At 43.2% G+C, this 27,067-nt stretch overlaps 1 protein-coding gene across 1 annotated transcript in view; it reads right to left on the bottom strand.

Moving 5' to 3' along the window:
• The window catches only part of LOC136857175 (uncharacterized), a 334,952-nt gene that overhangs the window by 56,753 nt on the left and 251,132 nt on the right, over window positions 1–27,067 (bottom strand). The window contains exon 4 of the mRNA XM_068224990.1: window positions 4,716–4,778. Within this exon, the coding sequence (XP_068081091.1) occupies window positions 4,716–4,778 (63 nt within the window). The remainder of the gene's footprint in view (window positions 1–4,715; window positions 4,779–27,067) is intronic.

The raw sequence follows: 27,067 nt of genomic DNA, 5'->3' as shown, positions 1-27,067 counted from the left end.
TATTATTATTATTATTAGTATTATCATTATTATCAGTAGTGTATTCCTGAGGAGTGAGCCGACTGTTCCTCCAGGTTCATGTCTTGTGGCTGTTGTTCACCTATTGCCAACAATATTTTTTTTTTTTATTTTTTTTTTTTTTTGCTAGGGGCTTTACGTCGCACCGACACAGATAGGTCTTATGGCGACGATGGGAAAGGCCTAGGAGTTGGAAGGAAGCGGCCGTGGCCTTAATTAAGGTACAGCCCCAGCATTTGCCTGGTGTGAAAATGGGAAACCACGGAAAACCATCTTCAGGGCTGCCGATAGTGGGATTCGAACCTACTATCTCCCGGATGCAAGCTCACAGCCGCGCGCCTCTGCGCGCACGGCCAACTCGCCCGGTACGTGTGGTGTTTCTGCTTGCCGGTGGCTAGAATATCGACTCTCTTAATACATTTTTCTGAACCCAGGCAATGAACTTTTTCACATACCTCCCAGCTTTCGTAACAGAAAACTTTGGCGATATGACCTTATAAATGATGGCGCACACTTCCAAGAAAAAATAAGCCGAACGGGCAGCGACCAAGGACATTATGCCAATATTTTATCACACTGCAGACGCGTCTGTAGTGGTTGTCCCTCTGACTCATGCCGAAGAAGCTTCGTATTGGACCTTTGGAGTAAATTACGAGAACCAAATGTTTATTTATCGTATGGCTTTTAGTGCCGAGTGTGTCCGAGGACATGCTCGGCTCACTTGGTGCAGGTCTTTCTATATGATTATTGATTACTGTGTCCGACTCCTTGGCCGAATAGTCAGCGTACTGGCCTTCGGTTCAGAGGGTAAGGGTTCGATTCCCGGCCGGGTCGAGGATTTTAACCTTCATTGGTTAAATACAATGGTCCGGGGGCTGGGTGTTTGTGCTGCCCCCTGCAGCTCACTCGCCACCACAATAACACGCAGTTACGTACACATGGCAGATGCCGCCCACCATCATCGGAGGGTCTGCCTTACAAGGGCTGCGCTCGGCTAGAAATAGCCGCACGAAATGATAATAATAATAATAATAATTTATTATTATTATTATTATTATTATTATTATTATTATTATTATTATTATTATTATTATTATTATTATTATTATTATTGATTACCGTGGGTGGGTCTGGGTGTGATGATAATAATGGTGAGGCAAGGAGAGGGTGAAACAAGTTGTCGGCACATAGACTACTCGTGACGAATAACATCAAGGGGTCTGCTCAAGGCTAAGCGTCTCTATCCGACCGACGAATGACCGTCAACATCGCCATATGCCCTCACTCCATATGAACATAGCAGAGAGGTTTGGAATTGAATCCAGGCGTCTGCCACTCACCCTAGTGGTTAGGCCGGGTTGAGTGGCTCAGACGGTTGAGGAGCTAGCCTTCTAACCCCAGTTTACAGGTTAGATCCTGGCTCAGTCCGGTGGTATTTGAAGGTGCTAGAATACGTCAGCCTCGTGTCGGTAGATTTACTGGCACAAAAAGGTACTCCTGCGGGACTAAATTCCGGCACCTCAGCGTCTTCGAAAATCGTAAAAGTAGTTAGTGGGATGTAAAGCCAATAGCATTATTATTATCATCATCTAGTGATTCGGAATTGTATACCACCAGCTCTCATAACCTGCCGGCTAACATCAATCAATCAATCAATCAATCAATCAATCAATCAATCAATCAATCAATCAATCACTACTGATGTGCATTTACAGCAGTCGCCCAGGTGGCTGATTCCCTATGTGTTAGTTATTTAGTCTTTTTTTAAATAACTGCAAAGAATTTGAACATTATTAATAATAATAATGTTATTTGTTTTACGTTCCCCTAACTAACTTCTTAAGGTCTTCGGAGACGCCGAGGTGCCGGAATTTAGTCCCGCAGGAGTTCTTTTACGTGCCAGTAAATCTACCGACACGGGGCTGTTGTATTTGAGCACCTTCAAATACCACCGGACTGAGCCAGGATCGAACCTGCCAAGTTGGGGTTAGAAGGCCAGCGCCTTAACCGCCTGAGCCACTCAGCCCGACAATTTGAACATTTATTGATCATCTCCCTTAGTAAGTTATTCCAATCACTAACTCCCCTTCCTATAAACGAATATTTGCCCCATTGTGTCCTCTTGAATTCCAACGTTATCTTCATATTGTGATCTTCCCTACTTTTAAAAACACCATTCAAACTTAATCATCTACTAATGTCAGTCCACGCCATTTCTCCCCTGACAGCTCAGAACATACCACTTACAAGTTAGTCGAGCAGTTTGTCTCTTTTCTCCCAAGTCTTCCCAGCCCAAAATTTGCAACATTTTCGTAACGCTATTTTTCCGGAAATTACCCAGAACATTATGATATTCTGATGGTGACATTTTTAGTTTCCACCAATGGGACTCGAACCGGCTAACCACGGTGTCGGACCATACAGACTAAGACACTAATGGCCACTGTCACCAAGCGATTTTGGAACCAAAATCATGTCTTGCCTTTTCAGAATTCTGCAACATTGATTGCTTTAACCATAGGGTTGTCCGCCTCCATAGCTAAAGGTTTTGCGTATTATTAGTTGATAGTTAATCAGTACAAGGAAGACAAGAATGAAGAGAAAATTACAGACGATCTCCTTCCCTTTTGCCAGCAGTCACACAATTGCATTGAGTGACCAAGCTTTCAGCTCAATGAATGAAATTACCACTCCTATTGAAAGTAGTCTCACCGAGCTCGATAGCTGCAGTCGCTTAAGTGCGGCCAGTATCCAGTATTCGGGAGATAGTAGGTTTGAACCCCACTGTCGGCAGCTCTGAAGATGGTTTCCCGTGGTTTCCCATTTTCACACCAGGCAAATGCTGGGGCTGTACCTTAATTAAGGCCACGGCCGCTTCCTTCCCACTCCCAGCCCTTATTATTCTTATGGGATCCGCGCTAAAACAGTTTGATACACTACCGAATGTGAAGACTTGTTTTTAATCTTGAAGAACGTTCACCACATAAGTCGTTGATTATGTTCCAAAAAATATTAATTTTGTTCAAACATCTGTGACGACGCTTGAGCCCGGATTTTCAGGTTTTAACCTATTTTTTCCTCGCTATTTAATGAATATATTTCAAGATATACAGTATATTAGTTTCACACTTCCTGAAGCAGAATATGTGAATTTCAAAATACCTAAAAAATACCTAAATGAGGGGTTGACACCTAAAATAAACTAAATAGCTGTTTAACCTTTTTCAATTGATTAATGTTTTTTTTTTTTTTCCATCGAAACTTACAGTAAAATTATTTTCGCCACTACTCTAGTCGTCTGCAGAGAAAATAGCAGGCAAAGAGCGTGATGAATGGTTGCTGCAATACTTGACTAACTTTATTTGTTGTACAGTGAAGCAATGCCTAAATTGAAAAATGCCTACTACCTTTTTATTTCAGGTTAAATGTAAGCTCCCATCTGGAGCAGCAAAAATATGCAGCTGTGGACATTACTAGTGAAGCTAGGAGAAATAAGGCCATTAGCTACAATAAGCAAACGCTTATATCTTGCACAGTTGGCAATTTCGCCTATGACAAGTGTTGGGACACAAACATCCCATCGAACGTGCTAATCAACCCGGCCATGAATTCATCAAGGCCGCATCGATGAAGCAAAACCTACAAACAACTACTGTATGTTAAGCATATAAGAAACCTAAAATTAATGTTTATACCACCTAAAAATCCGGGCCCCAGTGATGAAGTCATAAACCCTCTCTAAACTCAACTATCGGAGAAGAAAAATGACAGAACCTTACTCCTGTGAGTCCATGTGACAATGCTGAAACCTTAGATGAGTACCAGTATTTCGTAGTTTCCAGCTAACAAACTGCTGTTTTGCCAGAAGGTTAGTTCACAAGAAGCAATGTTCATCATCTAGGCCAATGGTCTGCAAACAATGTATGGTGTGAAAATGGGAAACCACGGAGAACCACCTTAGGGCTACCGACAGCGGGGTTCGAACCCACTAACTCCTAAATGCAAGAGGACAATAATAATAATAATAATAATCATCATCATGTGGGAAACATGATAGCGCAATGATTTTGTTGCTGGCTTCCCACCCGGACGACCGGCCTTCGAGTACCTGTGACACGTGGATGAGATTTTCACGTGAATAATCTTGCTACCTCAAGAAAGGCATCCCAGCGTATCTTCATGCACGATCATGAAACAAAATGATCCTTTCGCCAAAGAAAAGAGTGAATTCAAAACTTTAACTTACACTAAAACTAAATAAGCTAAAGCACACCAAATTTCAGGCGGCAGCGCGCTGGCCTCTCAACGCTGGATACCGTGGTTCAAATCCCGGTCACTCCATGTGAGATTTATGCTGGACAAAGCGGAGGCGGGACAGGTTTTTCTCCGGGTACTCCGGTTTTTCCTGTCATCTTTCATTCCAGCAACACTCTCCAACATAATTTCATTTCATTTGTCAGTCATTAATCATTGCCCCAGAAGAATGCGACAGGCTTCGGCAGCCGGCACAATCCCTATCCTCGCCGCTAGATGGGGGCTTCATTCATTGCATTCCTGTTTTCTTCATTTATGTTTTGTTATTTCCTAATCTATTACCAATATCTTTGGACTGTATCTATTCAATATTCCTGATCCGAATGTTGGAATTAAAATCATCCCTTAAAGTCAAAAAAAGAGTATGAAAAGTCCTTACTCACCATCGATCAGTTGAGCATAGTAGCTTGGCTCAGGAACCGACCAGGCTGTCCGAGAAGTGTCTTCTGAAATTCAAAAGAAATTACAAAAATAACAGTTATAATTTAAATCTTTTCTTGTGCATTAATTGCTATCTGTAAATCAGACCTCTCAGCTACAAGAACCAAAACCTTCAGGAAGTAAAACAGAATATAGTCTACTAGTTAATTTTGAATCTTTACTTTTCTTCTTTTCAGACGTCGTAACTGTGTACTTTGTGACCTCTTATGCCTTAGGAATTTTGGTAGTGAGAATGACAGTAATCAGTAGAATTCGGAAGTTTATAACCTAAAGAAGTACAAAATATGCAAGCTAATATGCTCTAAAAATTAGCTAAATGTGACCTAAAAAGGTAAAATATAACTTAAGCATTTTAGGGATAGGTAGCAAGTATTAAGAGTATTACTAACTAGTGATGGGATAATCGAATACAAAATAATCGCTTATTCGATTATTTTTCGATTATTCATTCGAATGAATGAGCCAATCGAATAGTGAATATTTTTCGATTATTCATTCGAAACTCCATTGGAATGAATCAAACAGTGAACAGTTTTAACATTCTATTATTTTTGGATCATCCATCCGAAACTCCATTCGAAACAATGAGGCAATCAAACAGTGAACTTTTCAAGTCGATTATTTTTTCGATTATTCATTCGGAACTCCATTCGAATGAATGAGGCAATTGAATAGTGAATGCTTTCGAAATAATCGAATGAAAAGTGATGTTATTAAGACAGTTAATTACCGGGCGAGTTGGCCGTGCGCGTAGAGGAGCGCGGCTGTGAGCTTGCATCCGGGAGGTAGTAGGTTCGAATCCCACTATCGGCAGCCTTGAAAATGGTTTTCCGTGGTTTCCCATTTTCACACCAGGCAAATGCTGGGGCTGTACCTTAATTAAGGCCACGGCCGCTTCCTTCCAACTCCTAGGCCTTTCCTATCCCATCGTCGCCATAAGACCTATCTGTGTCGGCGCGACGTAAAGCCCCTAGCAAAAAAAAAAATAATAAGACAGTTAATTCACTCATTTAGTTTCAAGATTTGGGGATACGTTTGGGAAAATGCGTAATTCTATTTTTTATAAGAGTTCATCTATTCTCTTATTTCAATCGATTATCCATCCGAAACACTCAAATCGAAAAATTGATTCATGACGCATCCGAATATTCTATGCGATACAACTGAATGATATTTGAAACTCATTCGATTATTTATTCGATTATATAAATAATTTGATGGAGGTTATTCGAGTATTTTAAAAATATTCGATTACCCCATCACTATTATATACATTAAACGTGTCAAAAAAGTGATAAGCGGTAATACAGCGGACACACATCATGCAAACTGACAGAGCTACTGTAGATAAATAAAAACTTTGTACATTCATTAAGTATCATACCCCTGAGGCGCAGTTTTCATTGTTTTCAAAAAAAAAAAAAAAACCAAACCTGAAGTATTTGCATACTTTTTGGTATATGTCGGCGTACGTTCGTTCAGTATCTCTTTCTCGGAATCGTGTCTTTTAAACCTGCTACCTATCTCTTTCGAGAAAAGAAAGAAAAATACATCTACCGGTACAGTATTTTAAAATCATCAGATTTTAGTAATAGAAGTTAAAATATGGCTGAAAAGTAACATTACCAACGCGAAAATTTTCTCTCAAAACTGAAGTATTTATCGTAGAGATAGGATAGATTCGATTGGAGGCGGAATATTCATATTGGTGAAAGAAGAATTTGTAAGTTGTGAACTAATAGAGAAATACGACACTTAAGGTGTAAGGCTCATCTGTACCGCGTGAGCGTCGCCTCTTCCTGGTCTCTGAACTCCAAAAATATCAAGTTGCCTATTATCTTTACATATCGGTTACATATACACAAACTACAGTGACAAAATCTACAAAACTCATGTTTCTACATGTATCTGGATAATACAGCATTATAGTAATGATGGGGCTGCACCTTAATTAAGGGCCCGGATGCTTCCTTCCGCTCCTAGCACTTTCCTCCCCCATCGTCGCCATTAGACCTATCTGTGTCGGTGCGACGTTAAGCAAATTGTAAATAAAAAAAAAAAGAGATCCTCTGATAGCAAAAGCAAAGTCATCTCCGTACAGGCCATGAAGGCCGTTGGAGGGGTGAAAGGAAAAGTATTACACTATCCGTAACCTCGGCACTTGATGGGGTAGAGTGGTTAGCTCTACGCCCGGCGCCCAGGAATGAACCTGGTACTTATAGGCTGAGTGAACCTCAGGATCTTATGCACCTGAGGACCACATGCACCTCCGGAAGTAGAAATATCGTTTCTTAAATTGATCGACTTCCTGCCGGGGAATCGAACCCACGTCCTTCCGGGTGAGCCGAACACACCTTTACCGCCTCGTCCAGGCAATGGGAGTATATACAATCTAAGAAGATCCAATCGCATGAGGACGCTCCTATATGAAAAATATGTGCCAGGATGAATAAATTACATGCATAGCTGTCACCATTTACCCTTAAGTTGCGTCATCTCTCCATCAAAATAGTTCTTTGGCAGCCATGCAGGAAGATGTCACCTTGAACAGCGTGAAAGTAATTATGTCGCCACTTATATTCTCGTAAATCCGTCAGTTGAAGTACAGTTTCCTGTCGGAAAACTTCTGTCACGAGCCCGATATCATCGCTCTGGCCATACGAATAATAGGCGAGAAGGTTTGTTAACAAGAGATTGAGCCATTCATCCTGTCAAATGTGCATCTTACTGTTCTTCCCTACTGGCCATCATTATGGGCGTTGGAATTGGTAAAGATGCTAACTACGTCAAAGTACCAATAGTTCGCATAAGTTATTCTCTACTTTTAACTGTTCACTAAAAGAAGTTTTAAACTGAAAGGCTTAATTGTAAAGGCAACATTATTGTCGACGATATGAACATGGTGCTCGCAATATATCGTTCGCTTAGCATTCGCCATATCCAAACCCTCCCATCGGCTGCCACGTAGTATAGCGTGGTCAACACTCCAAATCAGGCGTCTCCAATTGTCCATGGGCTAGTGGCGGCGCACGCATAGGCCTACTACGGACAACGGCACTTAACGTTCACCAACGCTCAGTCTACTATTATAGCAATAGAGATGGGCGTACTGACATCTAACAGAATGTGTGACAGAAGTGTATCCATAGTAAACGTGAAGACTACGTCGTATAGCTGGTTGCCATCTGGTTTTTTTTTTTTTTTTTTTTTTTCCCAGGGGCTTTACGTCCACAGCTGCACATTTTTGCTGCTCCAGATGGGAGGTTACATTTAACCTGAAATAAAAAGGTAGTAGGCATTTTTCAATTTAGGCATTGCTTCACTGTACAACAAATAAGTCAAGTATTGCAGCAACCATTCATCACGCTCTTTGCCTGCTATTTTCTCTGCAGACGACTAGAGTAGTGGCGAAAATAATTTTACTGTAAGTTTCGAAGGAAAAATAACATTAATCAATTGAAGAAGGTTAAACAGCTATTTAGTTTATTTTAGGTGTCAACCCCTCATTTAGGTATTTTTTAGGTATTTTGAAATTCACATATTCTGCTTCAGGAAGTGTGAAACTAATATACTGTATATCTTGAAATTTATTCATTAAATAGCGAGGAAAAAATAGGTTAAAACCTGAAAATCCGGGCTCAAGCGTCGTCACAGATGTTTGAACAAAATTAATATTTTTTGGAACATAATCAACGACTTATTGTGGTGAACGTTCTTCAAGATGAAAAACAAGTCTTCACATTCGGTAGTGTATCAAACTGTTTTAGCGCGGATCCCATAAGAATAATAAGGGCTGGGAGTGGGAAGGAAGCGGCCGTGGCCTTAATTAAGGTACAGCCCCAGCATTTGCCTGGTGTGAAAATGGGAAACCACGGAAAACCATCTTCAGGGCTGCCGACAGTGGGATTCGACCCCCCTATCTCCCGGATGCAAGCTCACAGCCGCGCGCCTCTACGCGCACGGCCAACTCGCCCGGTCCATCTGAAATTAGCAGCCGGTAATGGCTGGCCATGACCAGGAGACATACTGTATTTATGATCATTGGATTTTCGCAAAGGGAAAAGTGGTTCTTTTTGTACATTTGCTGCGGCAATGTAGAGTTGCCAGGTATCCAGGTTACCAAAACCGGTAACTGGAGCCTGTCACCGCCGGGGTTGGAACACTTGCACGGAGTGACACTTGCACGGAGTGACATTTGCACGGAGCCTTTCACTCTACTTGATGAGTCAGAAGTAGGATGGTGACACTTGCACGGAACTTTCACTCTACCTGATGAGTCAGAAGTAGGATGGTCGTACTAAAATACATTTTGGATACCTATAATAATCTAATTTGATAGGTACTTTGACGAAGATGCACATAAAGACTCGCCTCTCCTAAAAATCCAATACCACACGCGTAAATGCTTCAACATGTAAGAAAATGGCTCAAAAAGTATAAAATATCTTCGGCTCGCCAGGTGCAGGTCTTTTTGATTTGACTCCCGTAGGCGACCTGCGGGTCGTACACCCAGCTCCCGTGCCAGCGGAACGAACCCAGAACCCGTTATGGTTCAACTTCCCGTCCATATCGGGAATCGAACCCCGGACCCCTGTGACCAGAGGCCAGCACGCTAACCATTTAGCCATGGGATCGGACAATAAATTCCATAAAATGACCGCATAATGACTTACAACTTTATAAAATGATCTAATAATACAAAATGGCAAAAAATGACAAAAATGACCTAATAAATTACCATTTTTTTGCTATTTGTTTGACATCGCACTAACACATCGAAGGTTTTCGGCGACGGAAGGGTGGGAGATTGGGAAGGTAGCGGCCGTGGCCTTCATTAAGGTAGAGCCCCAGCATTTGCCTGGTGTGAAAATGGGAAACCACGGCAAACCATCTTCAGGGCTGCCGACAATGGGGTTCGAACCCACTATCTCCCGAATGCAAGCTCACAGCTGCACGACCCTAACCGCACGGTCACTTGCTCGGTAATTAGCATTTCTATAATGTGGGAGCTATGATAAGGATCTTTGTACAAGTTAGCAATGTCTATTTAGAACCAATTAAAAGATTACATGTAATCAAAAATCCTAGCTCTGGTAATCACGGTAGTAAATTTAGATGCAATTTATAAGTAACTGTTAATTTTATAAATGCCAGCCCCATCGTATAGGAGTAGCGTGCCTTCCTCTTACCCGGAATCCCCGGGTTCGATTCCCGGCCAGGTCAGGAATTTTTACCTGAATCTGAGGGCTGGTTCGAGGTGATTAGATTAGAACTGAGAAGCTATCTGATGGCGAGATAGCGGCGCTGGTGTAGAGAGCCAAGAATAACTACTGTGAGGATTCGTCGTGCTGACCACACGTCACCTCGTAATCTGCAGGCCTCTGGGCTGAACAGCGGTCACTTGGTAGACCAAGGCCCTTCAAGGACTGTTGCGCCATGGAGTTTGTTTTTCTGGTTAATTTTATACATTGCAAGAGACATTTAGCCGACTTGGCGCCGTTTCCAGGGAACAGCACGGGGAGGTAGTCTCTTTGCGTTCCTCATAGATATATTTTTTTCACTTTGTGCAAGTTCGTCAAGTTTTTTTAATTTTTTAAGTGCTGATTCAAGATATTTGCATGGGTATGCAGTGATATTCCACTGTCACGTTTTCTCTTTATTAATTAAGACTCAGAATATTTGTATATTTACAATATTTACAAATCCTGTAATATTCCAGGGTAGTTTCACTGCAGTTTCTGAGCGTAAGCAACACAAACTAGGAATGATCTTATTTTGCCATCAACTTCAAGTATTTTTAAGACATTTGAAATACTCTCATCGATCTTCACTGCTGTTTTTTCTTATCTTCCCATCGATATTCAAAACTATCCTGTCAAATTGGTGACCGTAGTACTCTGCGTCATCTCGAAGAGTCTTGATCAGCGAAGATACATTCGGGTGGGCTCTCTAAATTAAAGTGTTTATTCTTTGGTTCCAGCCTTCAGAAACGTTATTGGTCCGATGCCGCCTTCCACAAATTACTTGGCATGTGCTCGTTATCCAGCCATTGATCGACGACATAGTCGTAAAACACCTGTAGATTCTGATTTTCAGGGGAGCTCTCCTGAATACAAAGCAAACCATCATCAATCATTTCTAGGGAAATGTGCGCTAGTGCCGAACACATTCGAATATGAAGTCTAATTTCTTCATTTTCCCTGTACGCAGTAACAAGGCCACAATCTAATACTTTCCTCCATAGACAAAAATGATAGTTGCAACCAAAAATCTCAGCTTCAGGAAACAGCGTTTTACAGGGTGTCACGGGGTCCCATCCTGGTACGTTGTTTTTAACAGTTTCGAAGAAACGAGCATAAAGTTTCCCGTTTCTTGTTTGGTAACAGCGCGTAGACAGCTGGTATCGTGTTGGTTTCTTTCCAAGAACTTCCAAGATCGGCGTGGATGTTAAATAACTGCCTAAACTGCTTGCTTGAACTTTTGAAGGTCCCGTCGACAAAGAAGCAGATTTTCCTTTCTCGCTGGCAAACAGTAATATCCTGTCTTTAAGCCCCCTGTTGTTGTCATCAAGTAGGAATTTTCCACCGTCGTTCATTGTTATGTGCCTTTCCTGTATTATTGCACCTCCAGAATTGATCGGGTATTTTGTAGGTCCCATTCTTTTCCGTCGGATGCGTTGTAATGATTGTTTGGCACTTCTATGTGATGGCGGCGATGTCACAAGGTCATAGCCTCTATTGAACTGCTGGCCTACTTCTCCAGTGTAAACTGTTGAAATCATACTGTCTGTTTCCCTTGCACTTTTTTTTTTTTCATTTACTACACTTTTTTTTTTCACTTCATTCGTCGCGTCGTCCGGAGGCCCTGGAATGAACTATATTTCTAACAGGGTCTCTCTATCTTGAGTCTGGTTACTATGAAGTGACCGTAGCCATTTTGCTTTGTTGTTGCTCTGAAGACGATCCAGGTCGCAGGATCGAAAAGCGTCAGCTGGTATTTATTTATTATTACACGACCTAATATCCCCAAATAATTATCATAATGTCATTTAGTGGTCGTGAAAGTCTACGCATTTTAATGACTTGTCTCGCCTAAAACTGTATTACCTTTCGTTGTTATTCTTCCTTTACATTTACTTTTCTTGAAATATATGCACCGCCAATATGTCATTTGATCTTTATTGGTATAGTCCACAATATACTGATGTCCGTGGTAAATCAATAAAGGCGGTCTCAGTTAGAGGTGTACAAACTCCGCATTTAACTTGCCCATGCCTGCCTGGAGAGCAGGCAAGCAAGGTAGCCGCACGTAAACAACAGTACAAGCAGGCTGCTGCACTCCTGGCCAGGTCAAGCTCAGCCCAACTTGGGCAGGCCTCAGGTTAGCTTGCTTGCTTGCTTTCTTCTTCCTGCTGCGTTAATTTATGTTTGCTCCTTCATTGTGCTGATGTGAGACTCGCGTGAATGCAGACAGGAAAGGGGTTGTTACATGCCAGAATTTATACAGGATTCGTCAACACAAATATTATTTTATCTGGTTATTTAGTATTATGTTAATCATTACAAAGTTTATTTCGTAATTCAGACGTCTTATGTAACTAATTAACAAATAATATTTATTTCTGTCAAAAATAGTTACTTAATAAAACGTACGTTCCTTGAACAAAAATATTTGAATATTTAAATAAAAAAATGAAAGTTGATGGAAATATGACCATAAATATAATGTATTATTTATAATTCGAGAAATTTAGAAGCAAAGATATACACTGACTGACAGAGCAAATGCAACACCAAGAAGGAGTGGTCAGAACTTTATGCCAATTGCAGGGTAGACTGACGTGACTGAGGTATGCTCATGATGTGAAATGCGCCGCTGTGCTGCGCATGTAACGAACGATAAATGGGACACGGCGTTGGCGAATGGCCCACTTCGTACCGTGATTTCTCAGCCGACAGTCATTGTAGAACGTGTTGTCGTGTGCCACAGGACACGTGTATAGCTAAGAATGCCAGGCCGCCGTCAACGAAGGCATTTCCAGCAGACAGACGACTTTACGAGGGGTATGGTGATCGGGCTGAGAAGGGCAGGTTGGTCGCTTCGTCAAATCGCAGCCGATACCCATAGGGATGTGTCCACGGTGCAGCGCCTGTGGCGAACATGGTTGGCGCAGGGACATGTGGCACGTGCGAGGGGTCCAGGCGCAGCTCGAGTGACGTCAGCACGCGAGGATCGGCGCATCCGCCGCCAAGCGGTGGCAGCCCCGCACGCCACGTCAACCGCCATTCTTCAGCATGTGCAAGACACCCTGGCTGTTCCAATATCGACCAGAACAATTTCCCGTCGATTGGTTGAAGGAGGCCTGCACTCCCGGCGTCCGCTCAGAAGACTACCAATGACTCCACAGCATAGACGTGCACGCCTGGCATGGTGCGGGGCTAGAGCGACTTGGATGAGGGAATGGCGGAATGTCGTGTTCTCCGATGAGTCACGCTTCTGTTCTGTCAGTGATAGTCACCGCAGACGAGTGTGGCGTCGGCGTGGAGAAAGGACAAATCCGGCAGTAACTGTGGAGCGCCCTACCGCTAGACAACGCGGCATCATGGTTTGGGGCGCTATTGCGTATGATTCCACGTCACCTCTAGTGCGTATTCAAGGCACGTTAAATGCCCACCACTAAGTGCAGCATGTGCTGCGGCCGGTGGCACTTCCGTACCTTCAGGGGCTGCCCAATGCTCTGTTTCAGCAGGATAATGCCCGCCCACACACTGCTCGCATCTCCCAACAGGCTCTACGAGGTGTACAGATGCTTCCGTGGCCAGCGTACTCTCCGGATCTCTCACCAATCGAACACGTGTGGGATCTCATTGGACGCCGTTTGCAAACTCTGCCCCAGCCTCGTACGGACGACCAACTGTGGCAAATGGTTGACAGAGAATGGAGAACCATCCCTCAGGACACCATCCGCACTCTTATTGACTCTGTACCTCGACGTGTTTCTGCGTGCATCGCCGCTCGCGGTGGTCCTACATCCTACTGAGTCGATGCCGTGCGCATTGTGTAACCTGCATATCGGTTTGAAATAAACATCAATTATTCATCCGTGCCGTCTCTGTTTTTTCCCCAACTTTCATCCCTTTCGAACCACTCCTCCTTGGTGTTGCATTGTCACTGTCAGTCAGTGTACATACGGTTTCAAAGATGATTGTAACCTCACACATAGGCCTCTTCTCTTAAAGTACGAAACCAGAGATTTCACTGAATGGATAACAGCTAACACATTAGGAACACTTTCTTTGAAAAAGAGTTCGCTCAGAACATGCTTCAAGACCGTATTAATAATATGAGCCATGCATGGAAGACGTTTGTATATGCTGAGGGCCTTAACAATATTGCTTCCCTGGTCTGTTACAAATGTAATTTTGCAAATATCTTCATGAGAAACGCCATGTCCTTCCAAAAGATCTTCCAATTCACTGCGAATATTTTCACTAGTTTTTGGACAGTCAGGGAAGGCCGAACACATTAATACATACTTATTGAGAGACCAATCTGCATTTATATAGTGCATTGTGACAGACATATAGTGCACACCCTTGTAATTATCTGTCCACAGGTCAGTGGTACTCGCACAGATACCAGATTTAATAGCATGTACTATGTCGGGAAGCGTTTTACTGCGCACTTTGTCCGCGAAAGTTTGTACCTTCCTAGCAACTGTGACTCGAGAGGGTATAATATTTTTAATATCCACTGAGCCATACTTTTTGCCCATTTCTATCAGCGTTTGCCCTAAATTTAAAAATCCTTCGCCCTCAATAGTTGTAAACGGTCTCAAGTCCTTGGCGCACATTTCCACGCACTTGTCAGTCACGAAGTCCTTGTCCTCTTTCAAAATATTTTTAGACTGTGGAACATTTGGGTCAAATTTGCAGACATGTCGCAACATACTTGAGGTCCCTGAATGTGTGCTGAGTAGCTTTTGGCAAAAATTGCATTGCGAGTAACCTACTGGCTTATTTGATACCTGTTCATAAACACATGAATTTTTTCCCATGCTAGACTTGAGCCCTGTTTTGTTGCTAGAATAAATTCACCACTTTTTTAATTTTTCTTCGATTTCCTTTACGGTTGACTTGTTCATTTTCCTGCTGGTTGCACCTCGAACTACAACAGAGCTGCACTCGACGGAATATGTAGCTACAATAACATATAACGGCACATTCACGTCGCATCGATAGCAAACTTCACGTTCGCTCTCCTCAAGTCCGGCAGTCCGAACGGGTCCCAGGCAACCTGTCAGGCTTAGGGAAACCCAGGTTTTGGTTTGCTATGACTAACGCGCTCAGTACGCGTGCACTCTTGCTTCGCTGACTCTCAAGCTAAGCTGCTTTGCTTGTTGCAGAGCAGCTTGGAGCAGGCAAGCCTGAAGTACAATTTGTACACCTTTAGTCTCAGTGAACTCCATAGCTGCAGAGCAATTATCACCAGTTCAACACGGAACACTAGTTGTCACACAGGTATCAACTGTAGCAATGAATTCCACTTACCGGGTGGGGCTTCCCCTCCCCTGTTTCTGGTTTTCCAAACCTCCTTGGGCTTCCGTGCAAGTGTCACTGTTTGAAATAGCCATGCTTAGTAATTTCCCGGTATTTTTGGCTTTCCGTGCAAGTGTCAACACATTCCATCTCCGTGCAAGTGTCACTCCGTGCAAGTGTCACAACTTCGTCACCGCCAGACGTTCACAGCCCTGAGTCAGCAACGTGGGGAAGTATAAGCCGACAGAGGAGAAGAGACTTGAGCCCTCATGCACATGTATTTTAGGTGGACAGGTAATTCTAGTACGGGAACTTTGCTTACGGTGGGCAAGCTCTGATACACATGATTTAGGTGGATAGGTATTTCTAGTACGGGCATTTTGCTTACGGTGGGCAAGCTCTGAGACACATTATTTAGGTGGACAAGTATTTCTAGTACAGGCTCTTTGCTTACGGTGGGCAAGCTCTGACACCCATGATTTAGGTGGATAGGTATTTCTAGTACGGGCATTTTGCTTACGGTGGGCAAGCTTTGACACCCATGATTTAGAACTAGTGTCATCACCTTCCATATTTCTCCTGTAACGGCCAGTCATTGGGAGGCTTAAATCATTTTACATCGAATCCATCGAACTACATTACTGAGGAGACTTCAACAGTTACAGCAACTTCAAGAGAGAAGAAAGTGTACCAGGCTATTATAACATATTTAAAAAAACATAGTACTACAGCCCTTGAAGGGCCTTGGCCTACCAAGCGACCGGCGCTCAGCCCGAAGGCCTGCAGATTACGAGGTGACGTGTGGTCAGCACAATGAATCCTCTCGGCCGTTATTCTTAGCTTTCTAGACCTGAGCCGCTATCTCACCGCCAGATAGCTCCTCAATTCTAATAACGTAGGCTGAGTGGACCTCGAACCAGCCCTCAAGTCCAGGTAAAATCCCTGACTGGCCGGGAATCGAATCCGGGGTGTCCGGGTAAGAGGCAGGCACGCTACCCCTACACCACGGGGCGGGCATAACATATTTAACTGATATTAATTTTCAAATATCACACCATGTGTACTAAATTCCTAGTTACGCATCCAAATACAGTGTATGAATAAAATGAACAGCGCCTATTATAAATTTCCAGTTCTACGAGTAAATAAAATTGCGTGTGGTCCGTTGTTCACTCTTCACTCATTCATTCAATCATTTAATATTTGTTTTAAAAACCTACGTAACATGACATATTTTGTATAAACTAGCATGTACTTGGCTGTATGGTCAACAGGGCCTAAATCCATTTGGTGAATTTAATTTCATCTTTGAAAAAGTACCAGGTACTGTGAAATTTTAAATGTTTCTTGATCGGTAATTAAGCCTATTTCAAATACGTGACTATTGTTCCTTTTTTTCTCTCTCTCTCTATAATTGAAGATCTCCCTGGAATAAGATTGTAAGCAACAAATCAGTAATTTTTCAGAAGAAATAAAAATTTTGGGGTCTATTTTATGGTATACACTACTTGAATCAACTCCATATGCAAGTGTACAAATGAGTCATCTATTAAAAACAATATTTTGTTGCTATAACTTACGTAAGGTTTTAAAAATAATATGTGAATTGGAAGTGATACAGTGGAAAACAATCTGCAAGTATGGCTTACTTTTGTATATATCAGAAGATAACTACTACGTCGGCCCCGTGGTGTAGCGGTAGCGTGCCTGCCTCTTACCCGAAGGCCCCGGGTTCGATTCCTAGCCAGGTCAGGGATTTTTACCTGGACCTGAGGGCTGGTTCGAGGTCCACTCAGCCTACGTGATTAGAATTGAGGAGCTATCTGACGGTGAGATAGCGGCCCCGGTCTAGAAAGCCAAGAATAACGGCCGAGAGGATTCGTTGTGCTGACCATACGACACCTCGTAATCTGCAGGCCTTCGGGCTGAGCAGTGGTCGCTTGGTAGGCCAAAGCCCTTCAAGGGCTGTAGTGCCATGGGGTTTGGTTTGTTTTTTAACTACTACTAAAATGTGTTCATTCCTCCCCTGAAGGGGGAGGCGGGCCTCTTAGACGGTGACGCCGTCTCTCAGGCCGGGAGATTTGTTACGGTGAAGGAGATGCTCGGAGGCGGCCGTAGCCTATACTAGGTATTGTCGCAGCATTCGCCTAAGTGCAGGAGAATGGTAAAACCAATCTCAGGACAGCCGACGGCTGGGGCCAGCAGCGAGGTCACCCGAATGCAGAGGCATAGAGCCACGGTAGAGCCGTGGCCACCCCTCCTCTGCTCGGTTGGCCGGTCAGAGTGCAGAGCTGTTGGACAACGGACCAGCCGTGGCCACTTATGGGCCGAGACCCACTCTGCATCTACCGACCCCAGAAGATAAATCCTGTACATGCAATTGCAATACAAGTGATAGCAAATAATATGTAATAATAAAAATAACAATAACAATAAGAATGTCAAGAAAATATATAAAAATACAGATGTGATTTCGTCTATGGCCTTTTTTTTAAATTATCTATTACAGCTGGTATGAACCAACACAAGGATTGTCCACCATTTTGACTTATGTTCCATCCTTACACCAGGGAGGACAAAGTTCTGCTGGCTATAAACCAGGTTGAAGTTCAAATGTAAGACATAAGATGACACCACAGCATAGAGGCGTGATGATACATCCTATTTCCACTGAAATATCATTTTTCAAAAAGTTGTTGGTTACATCCTTATTCCATTACTGTGCCTCCGGGCGCTAAAATGTTAAATCCACCTTTGTCCCAAAGATCTATTCTGGCGACAGTGGTGACGAGCTGATCAAAGGGGATTCTAGGAATGCTTGCATAGTAGACTTACATTTTTCTCCTAGCCCAACTGTAAGACAGTTCTAAACATCCCAATGCACATAGCACAGAAATGCAACTTTATCCAGTAAAAATCCGTTTAAACGTGGTCGATTCACCACCGATTCGTGGTGCAAAGTATGTCTCCAGAAAAATATCATAATTAACATTTTTATTTTTTAAATGCAGTAACGAACTGCAGAGAGGGTTTCTGTATTACTATCTATAACCGTTAACGACTCCGCGCTAAGAAGGTGGACTTCAAGAGATGACTGGATGGGGTTTTTAGAAACTGCATGCCCGTCTATTCACAAAAATAACGGGACGTGAACAAATTGCCAAGCTTTTGTTTACACAGGGGAAATTTATTAGATGATCTTCCCCCATCTCCCTCAACAAGTAAAACTTGTTTGCCTGCACCCGTGCTTACAATATAAGTGACAGTGTTGCTTTATACAAGGGCTGAAAATACAGTAGTGGCAACGTAGTCAAACACTGGCAGGGCGTGCGCAAATAGGATATGGGAACGGTCAGGTAGCGATGTGTAGTGTAGTGAGCATCTGACGGGTGTTGTTGCTGTGTGGCGTTGAAGTGAAGAGTGTCGATGTCACCGCTATAAAGCAAGTTTTCAAAAAGTGATCAGCGTTCGTGGATTAAAATCGAGATTGCCCATGGCAAAAATGCATCAGAATGTTATCAAGGATTACGCGAAGCCTGTGGCGAGAATGCATTACCGTGTAGGACGGTAGCACGATGGGTCGAGGTGTTTCGTGCGGGTCGGAATAAGACTCGGAATTTGCACCGCACATGCCGGCCGCCATTCCTCAAGATCAGATTGACATCGTGAGTGGTCTCGTTTCGGTAGACCATCGACAGAGTGTCCGGGAATTATCCGTAGAGGTTGGCCGCAGTCATCAAACGGTGTGGCACATGCTGACGAAATGTCTTAAAATGAGGAAAATTGCGTTCCGTTGGGTTCGAAATCAACTCACCGACGTACGGAAGTGGCACCGGTATGCACTGGCTGGCATCCACCTGGAGAGATTTCGCAATGAAGGAGACGAACATCTGCAGCGTATTGTCGCCTTTGATGTGTCGTGAACGACGGCTCACGACGCGCCTTCCGCGTATTAACGAGAGAGAGCGAACGGGTTCGAATGGGATTCGAATCCGCGACCTCCAGGGTAGAAAGCCTGTGATTTAAAAAGTAGCAGGCATATGAGCGCATGTATATATGAAGGGAAATTATAGGAGAGTTTATGTGTCTTCATAACGCATAATTCATGAATGATTGTATTAATAATAAGAGAAATAACAGAATATTTCAAAGAAGGATTTAGAATATTCGATGTTGCTTTGGAGCTCGTAAGCCAAGAGCTTTGTGTCTCAATATTGTGAAACATTGTGTAAGTCAAATACGCACTTCTTTTGGGTTGGAAATATACAGAGTTACGTGTAAGAGTCGTAGAAACAGTTTCCAAAGTGTTCTGGAACAATGTGTGTAATGCAACGTGACTGGGTGGTTCCATGTGAAAGAACCAATCACAGAACAGTGCAGTCGTGACGTGAACTAGTGACTTGCGGTGGTGGTATAGGAATCAGTGGGATTATTCGAGAAAGAATAGATGAAACTATATAACTGGGTAACTTGTAAACAACAAGGCTTCTTGACTTTCATCCCTCGAAGGAGGCTTTTCGACGGTAGGCAGTATCGCGCAGAGAAGTGAATAATCAACTAGGGAGAACTGTTGGAGAGCTGGTAGACTTAGCATTCAGTCGCAGTACGCAGTAAAGTGATAGTAAGATAGAGGGATATCAGGCTCTCGAACTGAGTGTGATTTGTTGGTAAACAATCACAAGGGTTTTCCACACCGATTATCAAAGTGGTGTTGGAATAAGCTTATAGACTAGCAGTTCAATTTTAATTGGGAGAAGTCACGTCGCCGTGAAGAGTAACGAGATCCAGGGATATCTACGCAGAAGAGGCGAAGGCAAGAAGAGAAGAGTGAAGACGTCAGCTGGACAAGAATCAGCGATACTCCGTAGTTAAGTATTCAACCAGTAAATATATGTATTATATGTATTTTGTGTGTACTAGGAAAAAGACTTAAAGACTTTCTCATAGATCGGAAGTTGAGAAGGGATTGAGAGTAATTGGTGTCAGAGATTTTGTGTTGTATATATATAATTATATATATGTGTGTGAATATTCTCAACCGAGCTCGATAGCTGCAGTCGCTTAAGTGCGGCCAGTATCCAGTATTCGGGAGATAGTAGGTTCGAACCCCACTGTCGGCAGCCCTGAATATGGTTTTCCGTGGTTTCCCATTTTCACACCAGGCAAATGCTGGGGCTGTACCTTAATTAAGGCCACGGCCGCTTCCTTCCCATTCCTAGCCCTTTCCTATCCCATCGTCGCCATAAGACCTATCTGTGTCGGTGCGACGTAAAGCAACTAGCAAAAAAAAAAAAAAATTCTCAGTGTTAGAATATAATTGATAATTAAGATTTGCCAATCTGATTATACGCTCCCAGAACTCCGAACCCAAGTCCTCAGTCTGTTGTACATCCCTTAGGGTCACGACAGATGAGACGTGAACATGAGACTACGAGCGTCAAGAATGGCGTCACCCAGGTTCGCTACGTCCACAGAAATTTCGACAGGAACCCAGTCGGGTGAAGCTTATGCTGACTGTGGCATACGACTACGTGTGCTGTGCCTCAGGGAGTACAGACAGCAGTGACTACTATTACCGATTTCTGGAGCGACATCTGCGTCCGGCGATTCGGTGCAAACGTCCATGTTTATTACGAGACGGTCGCCCTATCGTGTTGCACGACAATGCACAGTGTCAAGCTCTTATTGCAACGGTGACATTGGAAGGTCTTGGAACACACTTTTTACCCACCGGACATAAGTCGCTGTGACTTCGACCTATTTCCGAAGTTAAAGGAACTCCGAGGTCGCAGATTTCCTGACGAGGCTTCTGTACTCCGCGTAGTAGGGCACTCCATCGCTGTCACCAACAGAGAACGCCCTTCACCGGTCCCCTACGGCCCCTAGACATTTGGCAAAACGTAATAGACTTTGTTGTTGACTACTTTAAAAGAATGTAATGCAATTGTACTTGTTAGTTCATTACTACTTTTTTTTACAGCACACGTAGCTTTTGTCAAACAAGCCTTTTTAGTCGAGTTTTAAGTTTGGTGCAGGTCCTATGAAAAACAGAAAAATGTAACTCTGTAAACGATAAATTGAACATAATCGATGGTGTGAAAACTGGAAAGTAGAATACAGGTATTTTTGCTTCAGTGCTTTTCATTAAATTGTGTTCTACATAACTCGGGGGTAAAGCAAGTCCTCCAACATCTGCGTTTAATCGAACTTATATTGTACTCTAAAAGAATGAATAGATGTAATACACTTACCTTTAGCAGCACCAAACATGGCATCCAAGTCAGTGGTCTGCCACCATGGTGGACTGAGTGGGTTTCCTGAACGGTGCAGCACAGAAACACAGAGGAAAGGTTGGGTATTAGGTTCAGCACAAATTAAAATACAAAACACATACATGTACTTAGAGGCACAGAGTGCCAAAAAAGGGGTATATCGGTAATTTAAAAAAATACTTGCCTTCATCTGGAGGGAAGTTGGGTTCCGAATCTTCGGTGGTCGTCATCCACGGTTTGCTAAGCGGATTTCCTATATGGTTCATCGAGAAAAACACACAGTACAGATGGGTTAGTTTTAATAGACATTAGTGGACAAGGTAAACCTAAGTTGCTGTAAGCTACGTAACACTCTTTTGATATTAGGACAATGACAAGATTCAAATATTATACTCCTTTTAGTTTTACTCAACCATAGGTTGATAGGTAACATGCATGTCTTCCAAAAGTCTTCTTTCCCCTAGTATATGAAAAGAAAACAAAAAGTCAAGGGTCCAGCACTGCAATCACTAGTTCACAAGTTCTGCATGCTTATTAATCAAAAGAGCAGCAGATACAGAACACTGGTATTTTGCATGAATATCAGTGAAAATATTATATAAGTAAGAGCAGGACATGACAATTAATACACCAGGTTGTTTGAGGATTTATTTATGCAATCATTTGAATGTCGGCCCTGCGGTGTAGGGGTAGCATGCCTGTCTCTTATCCGGAGGTCCGGGTTCGATTCCTGGCCGGGTCAGGGATTTTTACCTGCATGTGAGGGCTGTTTCGAGGTCCATTCAGCCTACGTGATTACAATTGAGGAGCTAGCTGACGGTGAGATGGCGGCCCCGGTCTAGAAAGCCAAGAAGAACGGCCGAGAGGATCTGTCGTGCTGACCACATGACGCGTTGTAATCTGTAGGTCTTCGGCTGAGCGGCGATCGTTCGGTAGGCCATGGCCTTTCGGGGCTGTTGAGCCATGGGGTTTGGTTTGGTAATCAATTGAATATATTAAAACGAGTCCAAGTGCCAAAATTGAACATTTCAGGATTTTCAGTTAATAAAGGGTATATGTAACAACCTAATGCATGAGTAAAGGGCTTGAGGCAAAAATGCCTTAGGAAGTACTTTTATTAATTAATTAATTAATTAATTAATTAATTAATTAATTAATTAATTAATTTATTTATTTATTTATTTATTTATTTATTTATTTATTTATTTATTTATTTATTTATTTATGCTACTGGCTTTACGTCGCACCGACACAGATAGGTGTTATGGCGACGATGGGATAGGAAAGGCCTAGGAGTTGGAAGGAAGCGGCCATGGCTTTAAGTAAGGTACAGCCCCAGCATTTGCCTGGTGTGAAAATGGGAAACCACGTAAAACTATCTTCAGGGCTGCCAACAGTGGGATTCGAACCCACTATCTCCCGGATGCAATCTCACAGCCGCGCGCCCCTAAGAGCATGGCCAACCCGCCCTGTAGGCCTAATGATGAAGGGGTTGGTCCTATCACAGTAGTGCGTGCAATAAAAAATGTGCGTTCACTAGATACAGTTGCCTTCACTGTGATAAGATAACTTCGTCAAGATGTCAGCTGATAATATTAGAGTGCAAACAGATATTTGAGCCGATAGATTTAGAAACAATAATCATATTTAGCTAACAAAACCATCCTTATGTTGTTGTAAATAGGGTGTAAACTTATTTCAAGTACGATTATAAAGCTGCAGATACCTTTGTGAATACTGGAAAGTTAAATATTTCTTAAGCTTCCTGGGTTAAAGTCATAAAATAAAATCGTTCAGGAAGTCATAATGATATTTCTGCCTGGATCACTTGCACTCCGTCTCTGTGGTGTAGTGGTTAGTGTGATTAGCTGCCACCTTCCGAGGTCCGGATTCGATTCCCGGCTTTGCCACGAAATTTGAAAAGTGGTGCGAGGGCTGGAACGGGGTCCACTCAGCCTCGGGAGGTCAAATGAGTAGAGGTGGGTTCGATTCCCACCTCAGCCATCTTGGAAGTGGTTATCCGTGGTCCCCCACTTCTCCCCCAAGCAAATGCCGGGATGGTACCTAAATTAAGGCGACGGCCGCTTCCTTCCCTCTTCCTTGCCTATCCCTTCCAATCTTTCCATCCCCCACAAGGACCCTCTTCAGCAAAGCAGGTGAGGCCGCCTGGGAGAAGTACTGGTCCTCCACCCAAGTTGTATCCCCGACCGAATGTCTCACGCTCCAGGATACTGCCCTTGAGGCGGTAGAGGTGGGACCCCTCGCTGAGTCCGAGGGAAAAACCAACCCTGGAGGGTAAATGGATTAAGAAAGAAAGATCACCTGTAACATTGTGACGACGGCAAAATCTAGCAACTACGCATCACAAGTTACAATAAAGGGACTAGAGAAACGGTCCCTTATTTGCCAGCAGAACTTAAACAATGTAATTAAACAATCTCACGATGTATTGCAGTTTGTGTGTACTAACATTGTTGCTATATCAATATTACAAATATAGTAAGTTTGATACCTAAAGTTGAGACGCTGGTTGATTACAAGAAATCGACCAAGCTCGATAGCTGCAGTCGCTCAAGTGCAGCCAGTATCCATTATTCGGGAGATAGTGGGTTCTAACCCCACTGTCGGCAACCCTGAAGATGGTTTTCCGTGGTTTCCCCATTTTGACACCAGGCAGATGCTGGGGCTGTACCTTAATTAAGACCATGGCTGCTTCCTTCCCACTCCTAGCCCTTTCCTGCCCCATTGTCCCCATGAAACCTATCTGTGTCGGTGTGACGTAAAGCAACTTAAAAAAAAAGTGGTGAACAAAGATTTTTTTTTTTAGTCCCCAGATTGACAAAGCGTTATGAAGATTCTCAAGTCTCCGTACTCAACCTCACTTAGAGTTGCGATCATATCCAACACCACACGCGCAAATGCTTCAAAATCCTCAAACATGTAAGAAAGTGACTCAAAAAGTTTGACTAAATTCCATAAAATGCCCAAAGACGTGTAATTTTAGAAAATGACCAAAAAGTACAAAACGGCAAAAGATGACAAAACTGACAATAAATTTCGTGGGATCTATGATCAGGATTTATGTACAAGTTAGCAATGTCTGTTGTGAACCAATTAAAAGATGGCATGTTGACAAATTGCCCCCACTTTTACATCCTGCGGTATACGAAATTCCCTGTACTTGCGGTAAGGTATACATTGGCCAAACATGCCGGTCCATTGGTACTCGTATCAAGTAACATGAACGTAATATTCGTTTCAACCAGCCAGACAAATCAGCAATAGGTGAGCACGTTCTATCGTCGGGTCATGATATCATGTTCCAAGATGCTCGAGCTCTTACCCACACTGGACACTACAGGACCAGGATTATACGGGAAGCTGTGGAAATACATAGAAATCCTAGCAATTTCAACAGGGACACTGGCTATCAATTAAGTAATACCTGGTTGACAGCCACTAAGGATTTACGTAGATAGTTCCCTTCCCTGTCCCTTCACTATTGTTATCTCGATTCGGTGTTTTCCAAATTCGTACGTTCATCATCGCAGATGTTTCATTATAGGCTTGTGTCAATGTCATACCTACATATGTGCGCACACGTGTTATGTGACCCTCTCAGACTGATTCTGATGGTTCCGCCAACTTCCGGTTCGAACGCTAGCGCTGTACCGCGTCCGGGGAGCCAACTGGTGACGAACGAACGTACCATTTCAACTTCTATTATAACGTCTAAATTCAAACCTCATTGTTTGAGAAGCCTTTCTCGTGGACAGTCCAGATATTCTTCTGATGACGCAGAGCAAAGTTCTCTTCGAAACTTCAAGAAATTCACCTTATTTTCTTGACACGCCATTAAGCCCAAAAGCCTATATCATGTCTAAAAGATGACATGTCATCAAAATCGTAGCTCTGCTTATTCCAATTATTATTCTTCTTATAGTGACTTCTCCAGTCTCCGAGGCTCAAACGACAGCGCGCCGGCCTCTCACCGCTGGGTTCCGTGGTTCAAATCACGGTCACTCCATGTGATATTTGTGCTGGACAAAGTGGAGGCGGGGCAGGTTTTCTCCGGGTATTCTTGTTTTCCCTGTCATATTTCATTCCAGCAACACTCTCCAATATCATTTGATTTCATCTGTCATTCATTAATCATTGCCCTAGAGGAGTGCGACCGGCTTTAGCAGCCGGCACAATTCCTATCCTCGCCGCTAGATGGGGGCTTCATTCATTCCATTCCTGACCCGGTGGAATGACTGGAAACAGGCTGTGGATTTTCATTTCAGTGACTTCTCCATTACTGAAGATCGGCCACAATCACAGCGAAGTCCCCACGATGTTCGGCTGCCCTCATCAGTCTACTCGAATCTAGTCTTCTCCAGTCCCGTAAGTTCATCAGTCGACCGCGACCTTTACGTCCATCAGTTTTACCCTGCATGATCACTTTCAGCAGGTTGTACTTATCATTCCTCGTAATATGCCCAAGGTGCGCTGTCTTTCTTTTCTTGTTTGTACACATCAACATTCGTTCCCTTCTCATGCGCCTGAGTACGACAGCATTGAAGACGTGGTCAGTCCACGAGATCCGTAACATCCTTCGGAACATCCACATCTCAAAGGCTTTTATTTTATTAATGGTGTTACATTTCAGAGTCCATGTTTCAGAGCCGTTCGAAAGCACTCAATATACACAGCATTTGACGAAGCCATTTCTATTCGTACACGGATCTTTAAATCTGTGTCCGAGTCCTCAGTAATCCAGCTGCCAAAGTATGTACTTAAACTACCGTACTTATTCAAGTAATAATAATGTTATTCTTTTTACGTCCCATTATCTACTTTTGACGGTTTCCGGAGACGCCGAGATGCCGGAATTTTGTCCCGCAGGAGTTTTTTACGTGCCAGTAAATCTACCGATACGAGGCTGACGTATGTAAGGACCTTCAAATACCAGCGGACTGAGCCACGTGGAACCTACCAAGTTGGGCTCAGAAGGACAGCGCTTCAACCGTCTGAGTCACTCAGCTCGGCCACTTGTTCAACTTGCTCCACATAAATTTCCATAAGAATGTGCGTGTTACGAGTTCTGGTAATAGCCATCACCTTTGTCTTGTCGGTGTTAATTTTTAAGCCAAGATTATCCCCCTCTGCTACAATTCTGTCTACCAGACACCGCGACCTTTAGTACTGCCGGCGAAGATAACAGTGTCATCTGCGTACTACAGATTGTTGAAGAAAATGTCGTTACTTTTTACTCGTATCTTCCACTTCTAGAAGAGCAGAAGATCTACTCAGAGTACATATTAAACAGCAGGGGAGATAATACGCATCCTTGTCGTACTCCCTGTTTGATCCTGGTAGCGCGAGTCTCGGAGTTTCCAATTCTTGATGTCCATCAGTTCAGAAGATCTACTCAGAGTACATATTAAACAGCAGGGGAGATAATACGCATCCTTGCCGTACTCCCTGTTTGATCCTGGTAGC

Source organism: Anabrus simplex, chromosome 1 (assembly GCF_040414725.1).
Source record: "Anabrus simplex isolate iqAnaSimp1 chromosome 1, ASM4041472v1, whole genome shotgun sequence".
Taxonomy (NCBI): Eukaryota; Metazoa; Arthropoda; class Insecta; order Orthoptera; family Tettigoniidae; genus Anabrus; species Anabrus simplex.
Note: the sequence above shows the minus strand (reverse complement) of the source record. Positions and strands in the feature narration are given on the sequence as shown.